General features: G+C 44.7%; 1 protein-coding gene across 8 annotated transcripts in view; it reads right to left on the bottom strand.

Annotated features, from left to right (window-relative positions):
* The window catches only part of SCAI (suppressor of cancer cell invasion), a 37470-nt gene that overhangs the window by 5682 nt on the left and 16099 nt on the right, over window positions 1-15689 (bottom strand). For 7 of the 8 annotated variants that reach the window (XM_058038478.1, XM_058038475.1, XM_058038481.1 and 4 more), the window contains 14 exons: window positions 14275-14370; window positions 13583-13669; window positions 12966-13064; window positions 12221-12317; window positions 11362-11460; window positions 10588-10740; window positions 9667-9768; window positions 9008-9109; window positions 8306-8384; window positions 6164-6263; window positions 5624-5705; window positions 1404-1476; window positions 695-868; window positions 515-615 (listed from right to left, as the gene is read on the bottom strand). In XM_058038478.1, coding sequence (XP_057894461.1) covers window positions 515-615; window positions 695-868; window positions 1404-1476; window positions 5624-5705; window positions 6164-6263; window positions 8306-8384; window positions 9008-9109; window positions 9667-9768; window positions 10588-10740; window positions 11362-11460; window positions 12221-12317; window positions 12966-13064; window positions 13583-13669; window positions 14275-14370 — 1444 coding nt within the window. The remainder of the gene's footprint in view (window positions 1-514; window positions 616-694; window positions 869-1403; window positions 1477-5623; window positions 5706-6163; window positions 6264-8305; window positions 8385-9007; window positions 9110-9666; window positions 9769-10587; window positions 10741-11361; window positions 11461-12220; window positions 12318-12965; window positions 13065-13582; window positions 13670-14274; window positions 14371-15689) is intronic. The other variant, XM_058038482.1, reaches the window with a different exon arrangement.

Below are 15689 nucleotides of genomic sequence, written 5' to 3'. Positions count from 1 at the left end.
CATGTTTCCCTGCAGTACTTAAAATGGAGCAGGCAGTTTATATGCCAACACTCACATAAAATGGTGTAGATCCAGAGCAGACTTCTCTGCTGGCACAGCTTTAACCAACAGGGAGGCAACAATACCATCTTCCTATTTAGTGTAATCATTTACACTTCAAAGACCTTTCAAAACCCATTCACATGAACACATTCCAGAAATAATGACCCACTCCTCTCCACTTCCCCTTATATTCTTGCTCTATACCTATTTGGTTGTGTAGAAATAATAATCTCAAGTTATAAAGAGGAATTTTTCTAGCAGACAAGGCTGTCCAGAGTGACATAATTGAACTGGAGTGCGCCTGCTGTGTTACGTGCAGGATGAGGCTCCTGCAAGCCAACAAAGGCACAGCCTCAGTGCAAGCTGCAGGAGCAGCATGTGAGCATCAGCCCCTTTCTGAGGTCACCCTGGCCCTCCCACCTGACCAGGGCAGCTCTGCAGCTCCCACAAAGGCACACACATCCCTGCGTACCCGGAAGATTTTGTGCATCCTCATCGTAGCCGAACAGAAGATAAATCTTGTGAGAAGCAAGCGAAGGAACTCATCCCCAAAAAACTGAAGGAAGGACTGATCTGTAGAGAAGGCAAAGAAAGGCCATTTAGAAAGGCTCAGAGCCCCCGAGAGGCTGGGCCGGGCCTGGCCAGGCCGTACCTATGGAGCGGGAGTGGGTCAGCAGCTGGGCAATGTCCCGGTTGATTTTCCGGAGGTAATCCTGACACTTCTCCCACAATCCTCGGCGCATGCTTGATAATCCAGAGACAAACAGGAATGCCATTAAGGGATTGTTCAGAAAGAGTGTGAAGAGGCTACCCCGCTGAGACTGATCTAAAAGGAAAAATAAATCAATAGACAAAGGGATACATTTGGCACATGAAACAGAAACGCTGTCCCTGCCACACAACGAAGTCGCTCACCCGCTAAATTCCGTCACAGAGGAGCTACTCCTGGGTGTTAGTTACACCTTCCCTCGTGCAGGCCTGATCCCTGGCTGGCAATAAAGGCCTGCTGGAGACATGCATTAACACCAAGGCCCCTAAACTGGCTCTGCTCCCTTTCTGGGAGCAATAATGCTGCCCAGAGCTGTAACAACCACCGTCACCCACGCTGGGCTGGCCATGCCTCAGTGTCCCTGCAGGACAGCCTTTGCTCCAGCCCTTGTTGGAGCCAGAAATGTCACCAGCATGGGAACAAATCATTTATCACATACACTAGCTAAACTTTATCATACTACTTCAGGGACCGGCAACCTGATTCAGGGGTTACACAGGAGTGGAAAGCTGCCTTTTCCTGAGGAATCCACGTTCTGTTTGGGACAGATACAGGAACTGCAGCTTGTTGGGAAATGCAATACTGCACGTACCTTGCAATGCTTTTGGATATGCTGTTGGAGAAAGCAAGCACACCAATGGCTGTCCAAATAAGTTTGTGAAATTCTGTAACAGATAAGAATTTTGAAGTATTGATGGTCACTTTGCTTGCCTTGAATATTCAGCAAGTCAAGGGTACAAATCATATTAATGACAGAAGACAGTAATGCCCCTCACACAGCTCAGCATTGGCAATGAGCCTGACAAATTCAATTACTCAGAGATCACAGCACAGAAGGAATATAACCAACTACACTTTAAATTAATTACAATTCTCTCATTTCATTGCTACTGATGGCAGACACTAATTTCATGGAAAAATGGCTTTCAGTAGTAACACATTACTTGAAAAAAAATAATCGTGTTCTGCAGTAAAAGTGAAAGCAATTTGATTTAATATTTTCCCGCAACACCAACTGAACTGCCTAGTCAAAACATTTCTTTACCCTTTTCCTTCTAGCAAGAAAAGCTATGTCTGATAAAACAGGAGAGCCCAGAGGAAAGTTTTAAAGTAAGTTTCCTTTAAAGCAAGTATGTCACAACCTGGGAAAAAAAGCCAAAAATCATGCACACAACCTCATTAGCTGTCACCAGAAGAGCTTTCTTAAACTGAAGGGTTGCAAAGCTATAGAAAATGTGATTGTGCCTGCATCCTTTCAGAGCACAGACTCAAACTCTGCCTCCAGAACATACGAGTGCCAGACACATCTGCAGATCAGATTCTTAAAACTGCAGTTTACAAGTGTTAGACATACAATACCACAAGTATTTGTGTGTGAAGAATCCTCAAAAAGTTATTTTTGAGGATTCCTTTTGGCATCTGCATAATTCAAATGAACTTTCCCTTCCAGGCAGTATATTTAAGTTATATTAGTTTTACAGTTAATTTGATCTAAATCTGCTAAATACTAGAGACAGAAATCTAGTCTACTCGAAATAAAACATTTCCAATCTCTGACAGAGTGCTGAGTAGTGCTAGAAACCCTTCTAGCTGGATACTAAGGTTTGGTCTCTAAGGAAGAAACAAAGACAACTCCCTTGCAGACAGGAACAAGAGATCAGCCCAGAAATTGGTGAAAGAAACATTTCAGCCTCCAGGAACCACCCCAGACACGGCTGGTTTGAAGTGTACACACTGGCAAGGTTTTACCTTCTCCAGTAACTCATGTTCTCAGTACCAGGAGCAGGCTGACCAGTTTAATGAGTTCTACCGTGTGCCACTCAGCTCCAGAGCAGAGCAGCCAGGCCAGCAGTGGGAACAGCCCTGCAGCCCCACAGAGCACCTGGGTCACCCGTGGGTGTCAGGCTTGGCTGAGAGCACTCCGGACTCTGCCCCAGCAGGGGTTTAGCCAGGAGAACCTGCCCTGCAATCCACATATTGACAGGAGGTCTGGCTATGGAATGCCCTACCCCTCAGTGCATGGACAACTCCAAAAAGGATAAACCCCATTTTGTTTCAAATTTGACTGGATTTTTACTTCAGTGCTCAAGGTTTCCAACAGAAGTATTGCTGATTTTTACAATGCATGTCATGTGCATCTCCTTCCAAGAAAGAACTGCCCATCATTTCCAAAAGAAGTCACACCACATTTAAGCTTTGCTAAGCTGAGTATTTATACCACATCACTGACAGAAAACTTGCATTCCCACTGGCTGGAGGTTTTGGTTTGGTTTGGTTTTAAAACTTTGCATTTTACCATGATCCTAGACAACCACAGCTACAGGAAGATATTGATTTAAAAATATTATTTCATCCACATATGCAGTGGTAACCTTCAAGAACACACAGACAGCTATATTTAAATGGAAGTGTTAAAAAAAAAATTCACGGCTTTCAGTAGATATGCTCGATTTGCAGTTATCTTCCACTTTCAGCTAAATATACAGGGGAGGAAGCTGTTCAAGTGCTGCTGATTTGACAAACTGGCAAGTCACTTCCTGGCAGGACTTACTTTCAGTCATCACCATTTGGGTCCTGCAGAGAGAGGGAGAGGACGGGGATGCGTGCAGGAGAGCAGGGACGGGCTGCAGAAAAGGATGTGTGAGCATTTGCTGTTCCTGCTGCTACTGCTGGCAGTGACATTTAAATGTCAGGATAGCTCCTGTCCTATCAGGGAGGATCAGAGCAGCCACGGGGAAAAAAGCCAGTATTGACTTAAATTCCTCACACGGCTGCTCTTTGCTCATGCAGCACTCGAGCCCCCAGACACCTCCCAGCCCACAGGGGACAGTCCCAGGACAGCTCTGCCAGGGCTCTCTGGGGACAAGGACCCCAGCACAACCACAGGCAGGAGCGTGCCAGGGCTGGAACACTGACCTTGAGAGCTCTGCCGTGAACCTTCACTGGAAAACAGCACGAGACACCCAAACCAGTCCCCTGACACGCCTGCCTGTGCTCAGTGGCAAGAGATGGGGAAGGTGAATATCACTTCTGAAATGCTGAACTTATTTCTTTTTAGGTTCCTTGCACTTGTGCCCACACTGTTCTGATCTGGGTCAGTACTCCTAGCAGCCACTTCTATAATCCTGCCCTGAAATACTTCCCAAGCTCACATTTCTGCGCTCCTTCCACACAGACAGAGCTGGATGCTCTCCACCAGCTGTGCTGAACAGACTGCTGGGTTTTACACCCCTGCCAGCTCACTGCAGAACAATGAAAAGAAACTCAATGGAGGTTACAGAGTTGCTTACTGTGCACCCAAAAAACAAAGAAAATGGAATTATCAAATTTAAATGCAATACAAAAAGCAAATTCTACTGTGAACATTTGGCATTATTCTCACAAGACCTACAAATCTACGTGTGGAAATCCATTGCCCCAAACAGGTTCATTGCTCTAAGCTTTACACAGAACCCCAATCTCTCCAGAGCTGGAATCCTTTGCTCTCTTACAGAGTTGATCCATTTGAAATCTTCTAACTCTTTTAAGAGAGGAAGGTGGTACAAAAACCAAAACCAAACCAAGAACTCAACACAAGCCATACTTTTTATCCCTGAAAGAAAACCAATCCTCCTGATGTTATACTGGAATGAATGCCAGGAAAGAGCATAGGGAAATAAATCCCTTCCAAATGCTCACTTTCTCAGAAAGACAAGTAAATCACTCTAATTGTGTTTCCCTCCATTTAAATGGGGAAGTTAATGCAAGAAAAAGGCAGATTTGTTCTGAAACCAGTGCAGTGAATTTAAATAAAGTGGTGTTTAAAAAGCCCTCTGAGATACATTTACACTACAACAAACCAAAGAGCCAACAGAGAGGTCAGATCATTATCTGGCTGTCAGGCAGGAGTTCCCTGGCTCAATTCAGAACTACCCTGACTCACACTGACCACTGATTTAGTACCTCTCCTTGGCCAGCACATGCCTTCAAAGCAAACAGCACAGCCTGTGGACACTGAGCAAGGCACAAGCTTCTCTGGCCACTAGACGTCCCTGTTCCTCCTCCGAAAGGCAGCTGTGGATGTTCCCTCCCTCCCTGCACATAATGGAGCTATAAAAAGGCACACAGAAGAAGTGGCACTTTCCCCAGATATAGCACATTCTTATTACCCCATTCATGAATAAAATACATGTGTAATGCTCTCCAGATTCAACTGGCCACCACGAGTGCAATGCCTGCTTCTGCATTACCCGAACTGCAGATTCCCAGAGGTGATTTGGCATGGAGCAATTCTACTGTAAGTCCAGAGACCCTAGGAAGGAGGCTCAGTGTCCAAGCAAACACCACTCTACAGTAACACTGGATGCTAATTTGAGGCTTGTTACTTCCTTGGTTCAGACACTTTTCAGACACAGACACCCCGTGTTTTTTAAGATCAGGCTCAATGCTTTGACTCCTTTCTGTTGCTTAAAAGCAACTGAATGTTGGATGACTGGAAAAAAGAAAAGCACATTAGTTATCTCCCTCCCCCATGCACACACACCGAGATTTGTCTTTGGTATAAAACAAAAGTAAACCTCCCACCAGAGACCTTGGAAATCTTGAACCTTTTTTCCCTCCAGGAGGATTTATTATTTTCCAATGAGCGGCTGTTCATGTGCTTCTCCTTCTTGTTCCTATTCATAGGGTCAGATCCTGACTAGCATGCACAACCTCAAAAGAAAAGAAAGACTGAATACAAACTGTTTAAAAAAATAGCCTGTTAAAAGTGTAAGCTAACTAGGGGTTGGCACTGTATCCTACCACAGGGGGAACAGCCTCCAAGGGCCTTACCTTGTAGGCGACGCTGTTGGAAGAATCCACGATGATGAACAGGGGCTTTCTGGTGAAAGGGTACAGATCTCCAGGGTGAAGGCTGCAAAGGAAAGGGACCCCTCAGAGCACCACAACAGCTGCACAGCTGACACTGCACAAGGGTCTCAGCCACAGAGCTGCCCAGAGCCAGATAAAAAGCAGACAGATTTCCCATGCTGCAGTCCCCAGATTCATCCTCAGACAGCAGCTGCACTATTGTCTATATTTGTCTATAATACGGGCTGTGGGACTTCTCATTAGTTCAAGAGAGGGTTAACTTCTTCAGAAGTCATCCACCACTGATCTGAAGTTTGTCAGTAATTAAGAACTCATACCAGCTTACATAAGTAAGGCTGAATTGTTTCAATGATCATTTAAAGCTGCTCATTCACTTCTGAGTGTTCAAGCCAATCCTTACTACGATGTCCCGCACTGAGGAGTCTGAACTGCAGCGGTGCTGATGCATTTTTCCCTGTTGCAGACAAGCTGCTGTGGCTTCGCAGGCTGCAGCACACTCACCAGTGCATCTCCTTGTAGGCCTGGTTGCGCTTGTGCAGGGCGTCCCCGTTGATGATGTCGCGGTTGCTGTTGGTCAGCACTCCCCCGAAATCGTAGGGACCTGCCCGGGGAAAGGGAGCTCAAATCAGCAGGGGCAACTCACCCTGCTGGACATCTGCTGGCTACAGGACAGGGAGGAAGCAACAACAAACCCCAGAACACTACGGGAATCTGAACTGCTGCAGCTGTAAGGAGGGGAGAGAGGAATGTGGAGACTTCCCTAACTGCATATTCCTTTTCATGCTTTTTTAGAAATTTCAGCATCTATCAAAGAGAAGCAAGGAATGCAATTTCATAACTTGTAATTTAATTATTCACTATTCACCCATAAATTAATGCAAATTATCCCAATATTGGCTCTTGTTACACCATAGAGATAAAAGATTAAAACCCATTACATTGCTGATACAGGAAAATCAATACCTTTGTAGAATTACTGCATGAGTTTCCAGATTCACAATTTGATCAAAAAATAAGTTAAATGAATCAAAAAGACTAGAAATACTAATATCATTTGCAGTTCTAATACTGCAAAGGGGAGAAGAGAGAACTCAGAGAATGACAAAGGGACTAAACAGCTTTAACCAGATTTCAAATCTGTATCAAAGGTATTTCAAGATTTCAAAGTCAGAATTCACAATTTTCACATACACACGCCCTGGACATGTGCTCCCACTGTAAGCTGAATATTCTGTTAAATTTGCAAAACTGAGCTACCCCCTGAATGTCTGATGGAGAGCAAACACAAAAGCAATGGCTATAAAAAAATATCAAATCCCACAAGATACCAAGAAATATTTCTGCCATTGGTATGGGAATGAAATGTCACTAACTTTAGCAAAATAAAGTATTAGGGTTTCCTCATTCTGTCATACATGTGCAGACTTGGCTGACCCACATTTGGCCACCAAATGCAATTTTTTCAGGTTTGGATACAAGGCGCCTTTCCATTTAAGGGAAGCTTTGGGGACACAAAATCAGGAACAGGACAAACATTAATTTAGCACTGTTACAAACACCTCACATGGTCTGCCAAACACACGGCCTGCAGGCAATGCGCAGTGCAACTTGCAGCTGCTCTCCCCTTTAATAAGGCAGAACTGTGTGCAGGCCACACCACCTTATTAAAGGAATGCAGCTGTGATGGGTTCCGTGGTGAGGCTGCACACTGGGTGCAGCTCCTCAGCTGGCTGAGCCTGGATGCCTCTGCCACAAGCTCTTAAGCTGAAACAACACATGCAGAGAGGGGCACACACCACAGGCCTCAGAGGACACACTGCAGTTAGGACCTATCACCAAGCTGCAGCAAGAAGTAAAATGTTAAAAGCATTTTTAAAAAATCACTGCCGCTGTCCAAAGCTGACAGGGATTTTCCTTTTTCTTTTAACATTTTGAGAGCTCTATAAATCATGCACAGGGGTGGACAAAGCATGCATCTTATAAAGGAATGCAAGTCTCAAACAGATGAGGTTTTTTATAATATTTAGGATGTTAAAAAAATATTTTGTTTTTTTTCTGGAATTATATAAACAGATCTTTGGACCGTGTTTTCTTCAGCCAACCAGTTTTCAGCTTTTATATTGCAGCTGCATCCAAATATTCTGCTAGATTGAAAAGAACAGGAGGGTGAGGTGAGGGGAATTGTTAAAAATCATGAGAAGGGCTTGAATTGTCAGGTTAATGAGCGTGCAAATAGACCAGTCCCTACAGCTGCTTGAGTCCTTCCACCACCCACGTCCTGGCCACACGTTCTCCTGTGCTGGGCATTGGAAAGATCAGAGTGCCATGGAGCCATTTTATGAACTTTGTGCTGATGCATCAACTGAGCCACGTGGTCTTCAAAATTGGGAGGCTTTTAATACTTCAGATGCATCAAAAACTGGATGTGTCCTTTGAAAAGTTCTCAGGCTAATGCACACTAATTAAAACACAAAGATTGTATTATTGTTTGTGGAAAATAAAGGCTATCTTACTAAGCAGACAGGAGAATCGAATTGACTTGTCTTTTTAAAGGAGCTTTGTGACATCTTTCTTGGTCACTTGTCCTGGAACATCAGGAGAATTCAAGCCCTGTTCATGACAGGGAGCATTCCTTTATTGTACCTTCACTATCCGAACGACCTGATGGGAACACGCCCGTGGCAGACAGGTAAATCAGCAGCACGCTGTTGGCAGGCAGCTCCTGCAATGCAAACAGGGGACCAGGGCCAGGGGAGAAAGGTACAAGTTTATTTTAGTACTCAATCATCACCTCCATAAACACACTGTCATTACAATTGTGCTGCTCCTGCTTCTGGCTCCCCTCCACTCTGTTCTTGGTGCATAGACTGGCCCTGCCCCAGCACAGACACCCCTTCCAACAGACCAAAAGTGTCACTGATGAAATGTCTGAACTTGTCTCCACACAAACCTCGAGGCTAGTATCAGAGCTCCAGCAGCACCGACAAAGCATTTGCTCACACAGACTCCTTCACTATCTATGCAGATCTGAGGCTCTCCAAGATATGGAACCCAAAAGCTGCCAAGATCCACGCAGAGCCCAACTCCCAAACAATGCACAAGGGAAGCTTTGTTTACAGTTTGAGTGGGATACAGGACTGGAGATTCAGTAGCTGTACAGTGCTCGAGAGCAGCAATCTCCTGATACACCTCCCCCATTTTGGCTTGTGCTTGGCATGATATGAAATGAAAGAATACTCTAAAGATTTTTCTATTCTCCAGATCAGTGGAGATCCACATTTCATTCAGTGTCACAAACACTCCTGAATATTTTTTATTACAAATAAATTCAGTGATTTCACATACCTTAAATGATGCTGCTAAAAATGTATATAGCTGGCTAAAAGTTGGTTTATAAAGTAGGTATTTATGGGGGTTTTCCCGCCTGGCTGGTTTCTCTGTTGACTCCTGTTAACAGAAAGAAACAAAATACTACTCATAAAACCCCAACAACCAGATATTATCAAAGCAGTCTCATAATCCTCTAAATTTCTATCTATTAGAATGTTCCAACACACTACCCACACAAATGGTCTGCCCATCCTGCATTTCCTACTACATAGTAAAGCAGGATGCACAGTATTCAAACTAGAACTTTGTATTATCCCTCAGTGAAACTTGTGAACTAAATCCTTCTTAGTGTCTCAAGTATCACCGAAGAAATGAGTGACAAAATTCACACTTCATCTCAATTAAATAAATGAAAAATCTCCACATTTTCTTTTGGCCCCAGATAGAATACTTGATACTTTCTCTGAAGGGGACATTAACTTTCAGATTACTCAGTAATCTGATGAATCCATGGGTTTGAGCTACTCTTCACTAATTTCTAGTGGAAGTTACGCCACCTTTACTAACCTGCTCTGCACAGTGGCAATACTGAAGGAGTAGACTACTTAAAAGCAATCAACCAACAAAACACCCAGTTAAGATGTGCTGCCAGGTTTGTTTGAAGTGGAACTGACCTGCATTCCGGGTTTGTTCATTTGAGATGCCAAGTTCATGGGTTCCCTCTCCAGAGCCTGCAGCATCCGGAACATGTCGATTGTCAGTTCACTGAACTTGACCTGCAGGAGAGGCACACAGTTTATTCTGCCAGATACACATTAAACAGAGTTGCTCTGGAATTATGCAGCTGAGAGACTCCACTGCACACCAGAGAGGCCATTCTCTCCCAGGGATCTGTCAGTGTCATCTTTGAATCTCTGAAGAGCTGTGAATGACTTCTACAAGAGCTCACAGAAGACAAAGTCTATTTGTTACTGATCTACCACTGCACTGCAGACCCCTGCTTCCAAATTACAAGCTTCCCTGGGATGTGGACTAATCAAGTGCTGAAATAGCTATGTACTATGAATTCAGACAAAATCTGACAAAGACAGATGAAGCTGTAGTTTAAAAATAACTCCCTTGCTTACCTGAAAAGAGCTCAGAGAGAAGCCAAGAAATTTGTACAACTTCACTATCATTATCATCTAAAAACAGAACCTAGAATGTCTTTTGAAAACCTCTTCCTGTTGCCACTGAAGTTGCAACAAGCTGGAGTGAGTCATATGAAAGCTCAAGTCAAGCTTTTTCTAGAGGTATCTTAGAGGTCTCCCATGCGTGAATGTTGTTACAAATAATCCAGTATATGAAAATCAATTGTGTCCACTTAACTGGCAAGTTGAATATAAACAATAAGAGGTCAGTACCACAGATCTAATATCTAACATTTCATTTTTAGGTCTTATTTCTGTGAACCCTCTTCCTCTTGCTACCACTGCAACCATCACAATAAAATATTTCAGTGTTCTCCTCTGTTGGAATCTCTGTTGTATGATCAGAAAGGATGTCACAGGGGGGACTCCAAAGATGCAAAGCCAGGTGCCCAGAATTTCCTTTACCTGGTTGTTGCAGTTCCCAATAATGAGCGCATCTGCAAGAGCAAGCTGTCCCACTATCATCCCCTGCTCCAGCAACGGAGCTCCCGTCTCAGAAAGCCTGTTAGAGGTGATTACAATGGTGTTGTCATCATTTAAAACCATGACAGGGTCTGCCTAAAAAAAGCAACCAGAATAAATCAAGAATTCAGGAAAGCATACAGATTTGCAGTCAGAGAGAAGTCCGCAGGTCTCGGCACTTACAATAAACATCTCACAAATGAGGCAGATTTTTTAAATTACTTTGCCACACATGTATTTGCATATTTGTAGGCAGGCTAGAGAGTAAAGCCTTCCCAGCTGGAAAAGCAAGGTTCTTAGGGACTGCAAGAAATACATGGGATAAGCACATGAAGGTACAGCAGTGAGAAAAGCATACTGCCTCCAATGACATGGACTCTGCTTCAGCTTCGCTGTATCTGAGGAGTCAAATGTCATCAACAGCCTTACAAATTCATGCAGAATAAACTACATATTCCTACAGTCATAATAATTTTAGTTTGCCTATTTTAGCTTGCTTTCCCTTTGTAGAAAAGAATAGCTAGGAAAGTTAATGATAATGGTGCCACCCATTCTGGCAATATTTAAATATTCCTATGAACACCTGTCAGTGATTCATGGGACAGGCACACTGCCCCTGCACTGGCACACCTGCTTCCCTCACAAATGTGGTGATACACAACACTTCCATCAACAAGACAGAAACTCTGAAACAACTAGAGGGGATGCTATTCTCACCTCAATAAATGCTGCCACTTCCTGAAGAACCAGGTTCCACTCCACCTGATCTTCAGTATTGAAACGATGCGTGTAGTCTTCAATTTCATCTGACAGCTCCTGAGGTAAACAGTTCAGAGATAGACACAGTCACTCCTAAAACCAGACTTTACCAGGCAGTCAGTAACCTTATATTTGGTTAGCTGTGCTGGCCTTTAAGAATAATAAATAAATAAATTCCTTGAGAACATATGCAGCACACCCCTGACTAACATGCCAGCCAAAACGCGCTCGTTCAGCAGACAGAATGCCAATGCTACACTGAGTTCTGGCAATGCAAATTATCTTTTATGTAGGTCCAAATGCAAAGAATATCTGGAGTTAAGTATAATTATCCCACTCACAGCTATGTCACCGGTTATTACCATACGCTATGGATACCAGGGACTCAGATTTCAGCCTGCAAGTAACTTTAAATACCTTGAGGAAGGGGATGGTGTGGCTGGTTTAGCTGTGCTAAGCGAAGCCTGCAGTTCAGGGGAGCTGTGACACACACAGCAATGCAACCTACACAAAGCTGTCAGGCCCAGGAACTGCTTGAAGCGAGGTTGTCACAGGGCTGGGAAGCATATGCTGTGGGGAGCAGCCTGCTGCTCCTCTGCTGCACTTCCAGGGCACCTCCCTGTCTGGGCTGCAGCTTCTGGAACATTTTTACTTGCTGTTCATTCAAACAATGCAACCTAATCATTTGATCCAGAAGTGTCATTATTAAATGTCTGAATGACAGAAGGTATTCCCTGTGTTGGATGTCAGACAGACTAGAGAAGCAAGGACCAGCAGCCTCCCACCCCTCAGCACCTTTGTCCTGATTCCAGCATACCTTCACAAGGTCCTTTACAACATCCATCTTGTTGAGCAGGAGACAAACCACTATGAACCTTGCATAGTAACGCAGCTTCTTAACCACTAGTTCAGGCCTAGACACAACAACAAAAACATCACAGCCAAAACTGAGATTAAAATAGAACAGAGGCAGGTAGCAGGGGTAAGGGAGAGGAGGAGTTTAAGACCACAGCAGGGCTGAACAGTTGCAGATTAAGAGTTCTGACTGAACTCATGTGGTGATGAATAGCCACCTGGCTGCCTGGAGGTTTAGTTAAAATTGAGTACAGGGACATAAAAAATAATTTAAGATACCAACAGCCTCCTTACTTGACAGGAACATGGGAGTCAGATATCATGGCTGGCTGTTCAAACCTTACTGTACTGCAGCATGAGCTGCTGCTCCCCTGAAAGGCCTGATGAGATTCCTCTGCTCCAGCCCAGCTGACCCATCTTCCACCCACAGCATTCTAGCTCCCAGCACTGGTACCACTCAGGATTTAAAATTACAAAATTTTGGGGCTAATAGCTTTCTATCTAGGACCAGGTAACAAAGTAATCTTCCAGTCATACAGCAAAGCTCTTATTTATCCTGAATTTTTCAATAGTGGCAGAAGGATTAAAAGAAACTTCCTTCAACAACATGGATTTTATCCTAGTTATGCTCCTACAGTTTATAGCTCCTTGCTGCTTCCACACACCTCTCTAGTCTTGAAAAAACAAGGGCCTCCATTCAGACATACCTGTCTTCTTTGTTGACTTGGGAGTAGTAGGACCTCTGCCTGATGGCTGAGTAGAAGGAGAACGCCTCGTTGAGATAGCTGGTCTCTGAGGTGCGCAGGCTGCGGGGAACAGGGCCATCAGCTCACTGCCTCACAGCAAAGAAAGCCACAGCAAACCTCCCTTCCTGCCCCCCAGCCAGCCTGTGCCTCCCTGCACAGCTCCCTCCTCAAGGGCCAGCCCAGGAGAGCCAGACTCACTGCGGGATGTGTCAGAGCTTGGATCCCATTTCAGATATCAATCAGAGCTGCCCATCCTGCACCACACGTACGGGTGCTGGGGTCACTCAACAGTGTAAAGGAACATTAAGCTCCCAAACTTGCAAATCACAACATTCCAATGCAGCACATGTGGAAGACCCTTTGGAGGCAGGAGAGAAGTCCTTGGGCAGTAGCAGTGTGACCAGGCTCACAGGAGCCCTTCCCTGCAGCACCCCATGCAGTCCCCGGGGCCCTCATTCACAAACAGGCATCATGACCAGCCCAATCACTGATTCCTCCTGACTGAGCATCCAGACATTTGGCATGCAGCTGCCACTAACCCTGCATTGTCCACTGAATCCTCTTCTGTGCTTACTTACTAATAATGGTAATAGAGCTGCCCAATCTTGGAAGCAATTTCCCCAATTTGCCACCTCTTCAACCCATACCGATTGTCCAATACTTGTCTATGTCGCAAGAGAGAAAAGAAAGATTAAAAGGATTCCCAAATTTCCCAGAACATCCCACCAGACAAGACAAAGAGCCATTGCAGGGCCAAATTCAGCTTTCATTACTGGTGCAGCATTGCCAGCAGCAGCCCCACAGAGCCAGCAGCACACACACCCCACAAGAAGGGCCATTTATCTTGCATAAACTTGCCAGAACCAGACATAAGTGTGCTGCACAAAATACACACAACAAAAGGTCACCACTTCCCAGGAGAACATTCAGACTATGCAGCCAGAGGAAGGTGTGAAGGATCAGAGCCCACGCTGCAGCAAGAGACTTCACACCATTCCAGATCCCGCTCTGCAGAATCCATCACCTCCTCAGTAAGAAATTAAAGCACCACACACTCAGGTAGAGCAAAAGGGTTTGTTAAAAAAGTCCCACTGAACACTCTGCAACATTTTAATTCAACAGACTGTGAGCACTGCAGGAAGCTGCTGTTCCCTCCCTTCATGCTTGAACAACACAGTGAAATCTCAATCTTAGCTGGGGCTCTGGGCATTCCAGAGATTAAAGCTGCACTCAAACCCACACAACACATCTGCCTACAACATTTCCTTACCGGTGCTGCTGTTGGAACTTCCAGAGTTTGGTGTAAACATCAAATGTTCGCCCAAAATAGGATTGCCACTGCTTCTGCCCATACTGAGGTAAATCTCTGCAAGAGACGGTGACAAAAGCAGAATTAGGAAGCAGAATCCAGTCAGCCCAACACGACAGGAGCACGTTTGTGTCAAAGTCAGAACTGATTTGTCCAGGATTCATTCACATACTTTAGAATCCTGCCTGCACCCAGAACTACAAGAACCATGATTGACAGTTTCTCAAAACTTGTTGTTACTGGATCTCTCCAAATAGGAAATGATCATGTTCCTACATGCAACAGGTGTTTGAAAATATCTTACAATTTGGCTAAAAGAGAAGTAATTATATGGTTATGCGCACAGAAAGACAAATTGGACTCCTAAAATATCATAATACAGAAAAACCCTACCCAAGAACAAGCAGATGGAAATGAGTTAATAGAGACTGATAATATTTATTGTTACTGATGAAGGAAGGAATCTTTTTCAAACAGATACAGCCATGTTTCAGAAACAGAGCCTGTGACATCACAGCCAAAACCAGTGCCCCACTATCAGCAGGTCAGGCCAGCAGATGGATGCTCACAGTTAGCACCCACTGGGTTCTGTTACACCATCACCACATTTGCCACCCTCTCACTCACAGCTAGTGACACGACACAACCTGAGAACTTCTGCTTTGTTCCTGTCAGTCTCCAGTGCTACAAGGTGAGACAGCCAACCCAGTTCAGCTCTGCTCTCCTGCCTCCCCTCCATTTCCAGTCTGTGCTAGATTTCCACCCCACGACTATGATGTATTCCTAAGGATTTTGGCTTTAAAGGTTCCTGCTCTCAACCCTCACTCCTCCCATCTCCCAGGAGTGACCTGAATCTTGAAACAAATGCAACAGAGGGGACCAAACCCCTGAGTCCCACTGAGCACACATTCCCCACACATCTACACCAAAGCTCATTCAAAGGAGGTGCACAACTCTGCAGCTGAAAGTAGAACGGCTTTTCCAAGACAGAATCCTCTTTTATTTGATTCAAGATTGATTTCCACAAGGAATGCTCTCTCAAATCACTGTGCTGGCTCATGTATCACCTTCAGCAGACAGAAAAGCAGCACCTGCCACATCCAAGCCTGGAGGGCAGAGACCAAGGGAAGCAGCACCTCTAGGAAACCTTGCCATGTCCTCTGAGGGAGCCAGAGAAGCAGAGCAGTACACACCATTTCAGAGCAGTGTTCTGGCCTGTTTCTGCTCACTGTAATTGCTTTAACAGCACCCGAGGTAGGAAAGGAAATTAATATTCTTCTGCTCGTCAGCCAACTGTACTTCCCACACAGCTTGAAGGGACCTAGCTCAGCTACTACAAGTAAAATGAATCCTTACCAGCCTGGAAAAGCATTCCA

The sequence above is a fragment of the Melospiza georgiana genome, chromosome 20 (genome assembly GCF_028018845.1).
Source record: "Melospiza georgiana isolate bMelGeo1 chromosome 20, bMelGeo1.pri, whole genome shotgun sequence".
In the NCBI taxonomy this organism is placed as follows: Eukaryota; Metazoa; Chordata; class Aves; order Passeriformes; family Passerellidae; genus Melospiza; species Melospiza georgiana.
The sequence above is the reverse complement of the archived record's forward strand: the minus strand, read 5'-3'. Positions and strand labels throughout refer to the sequence as shown.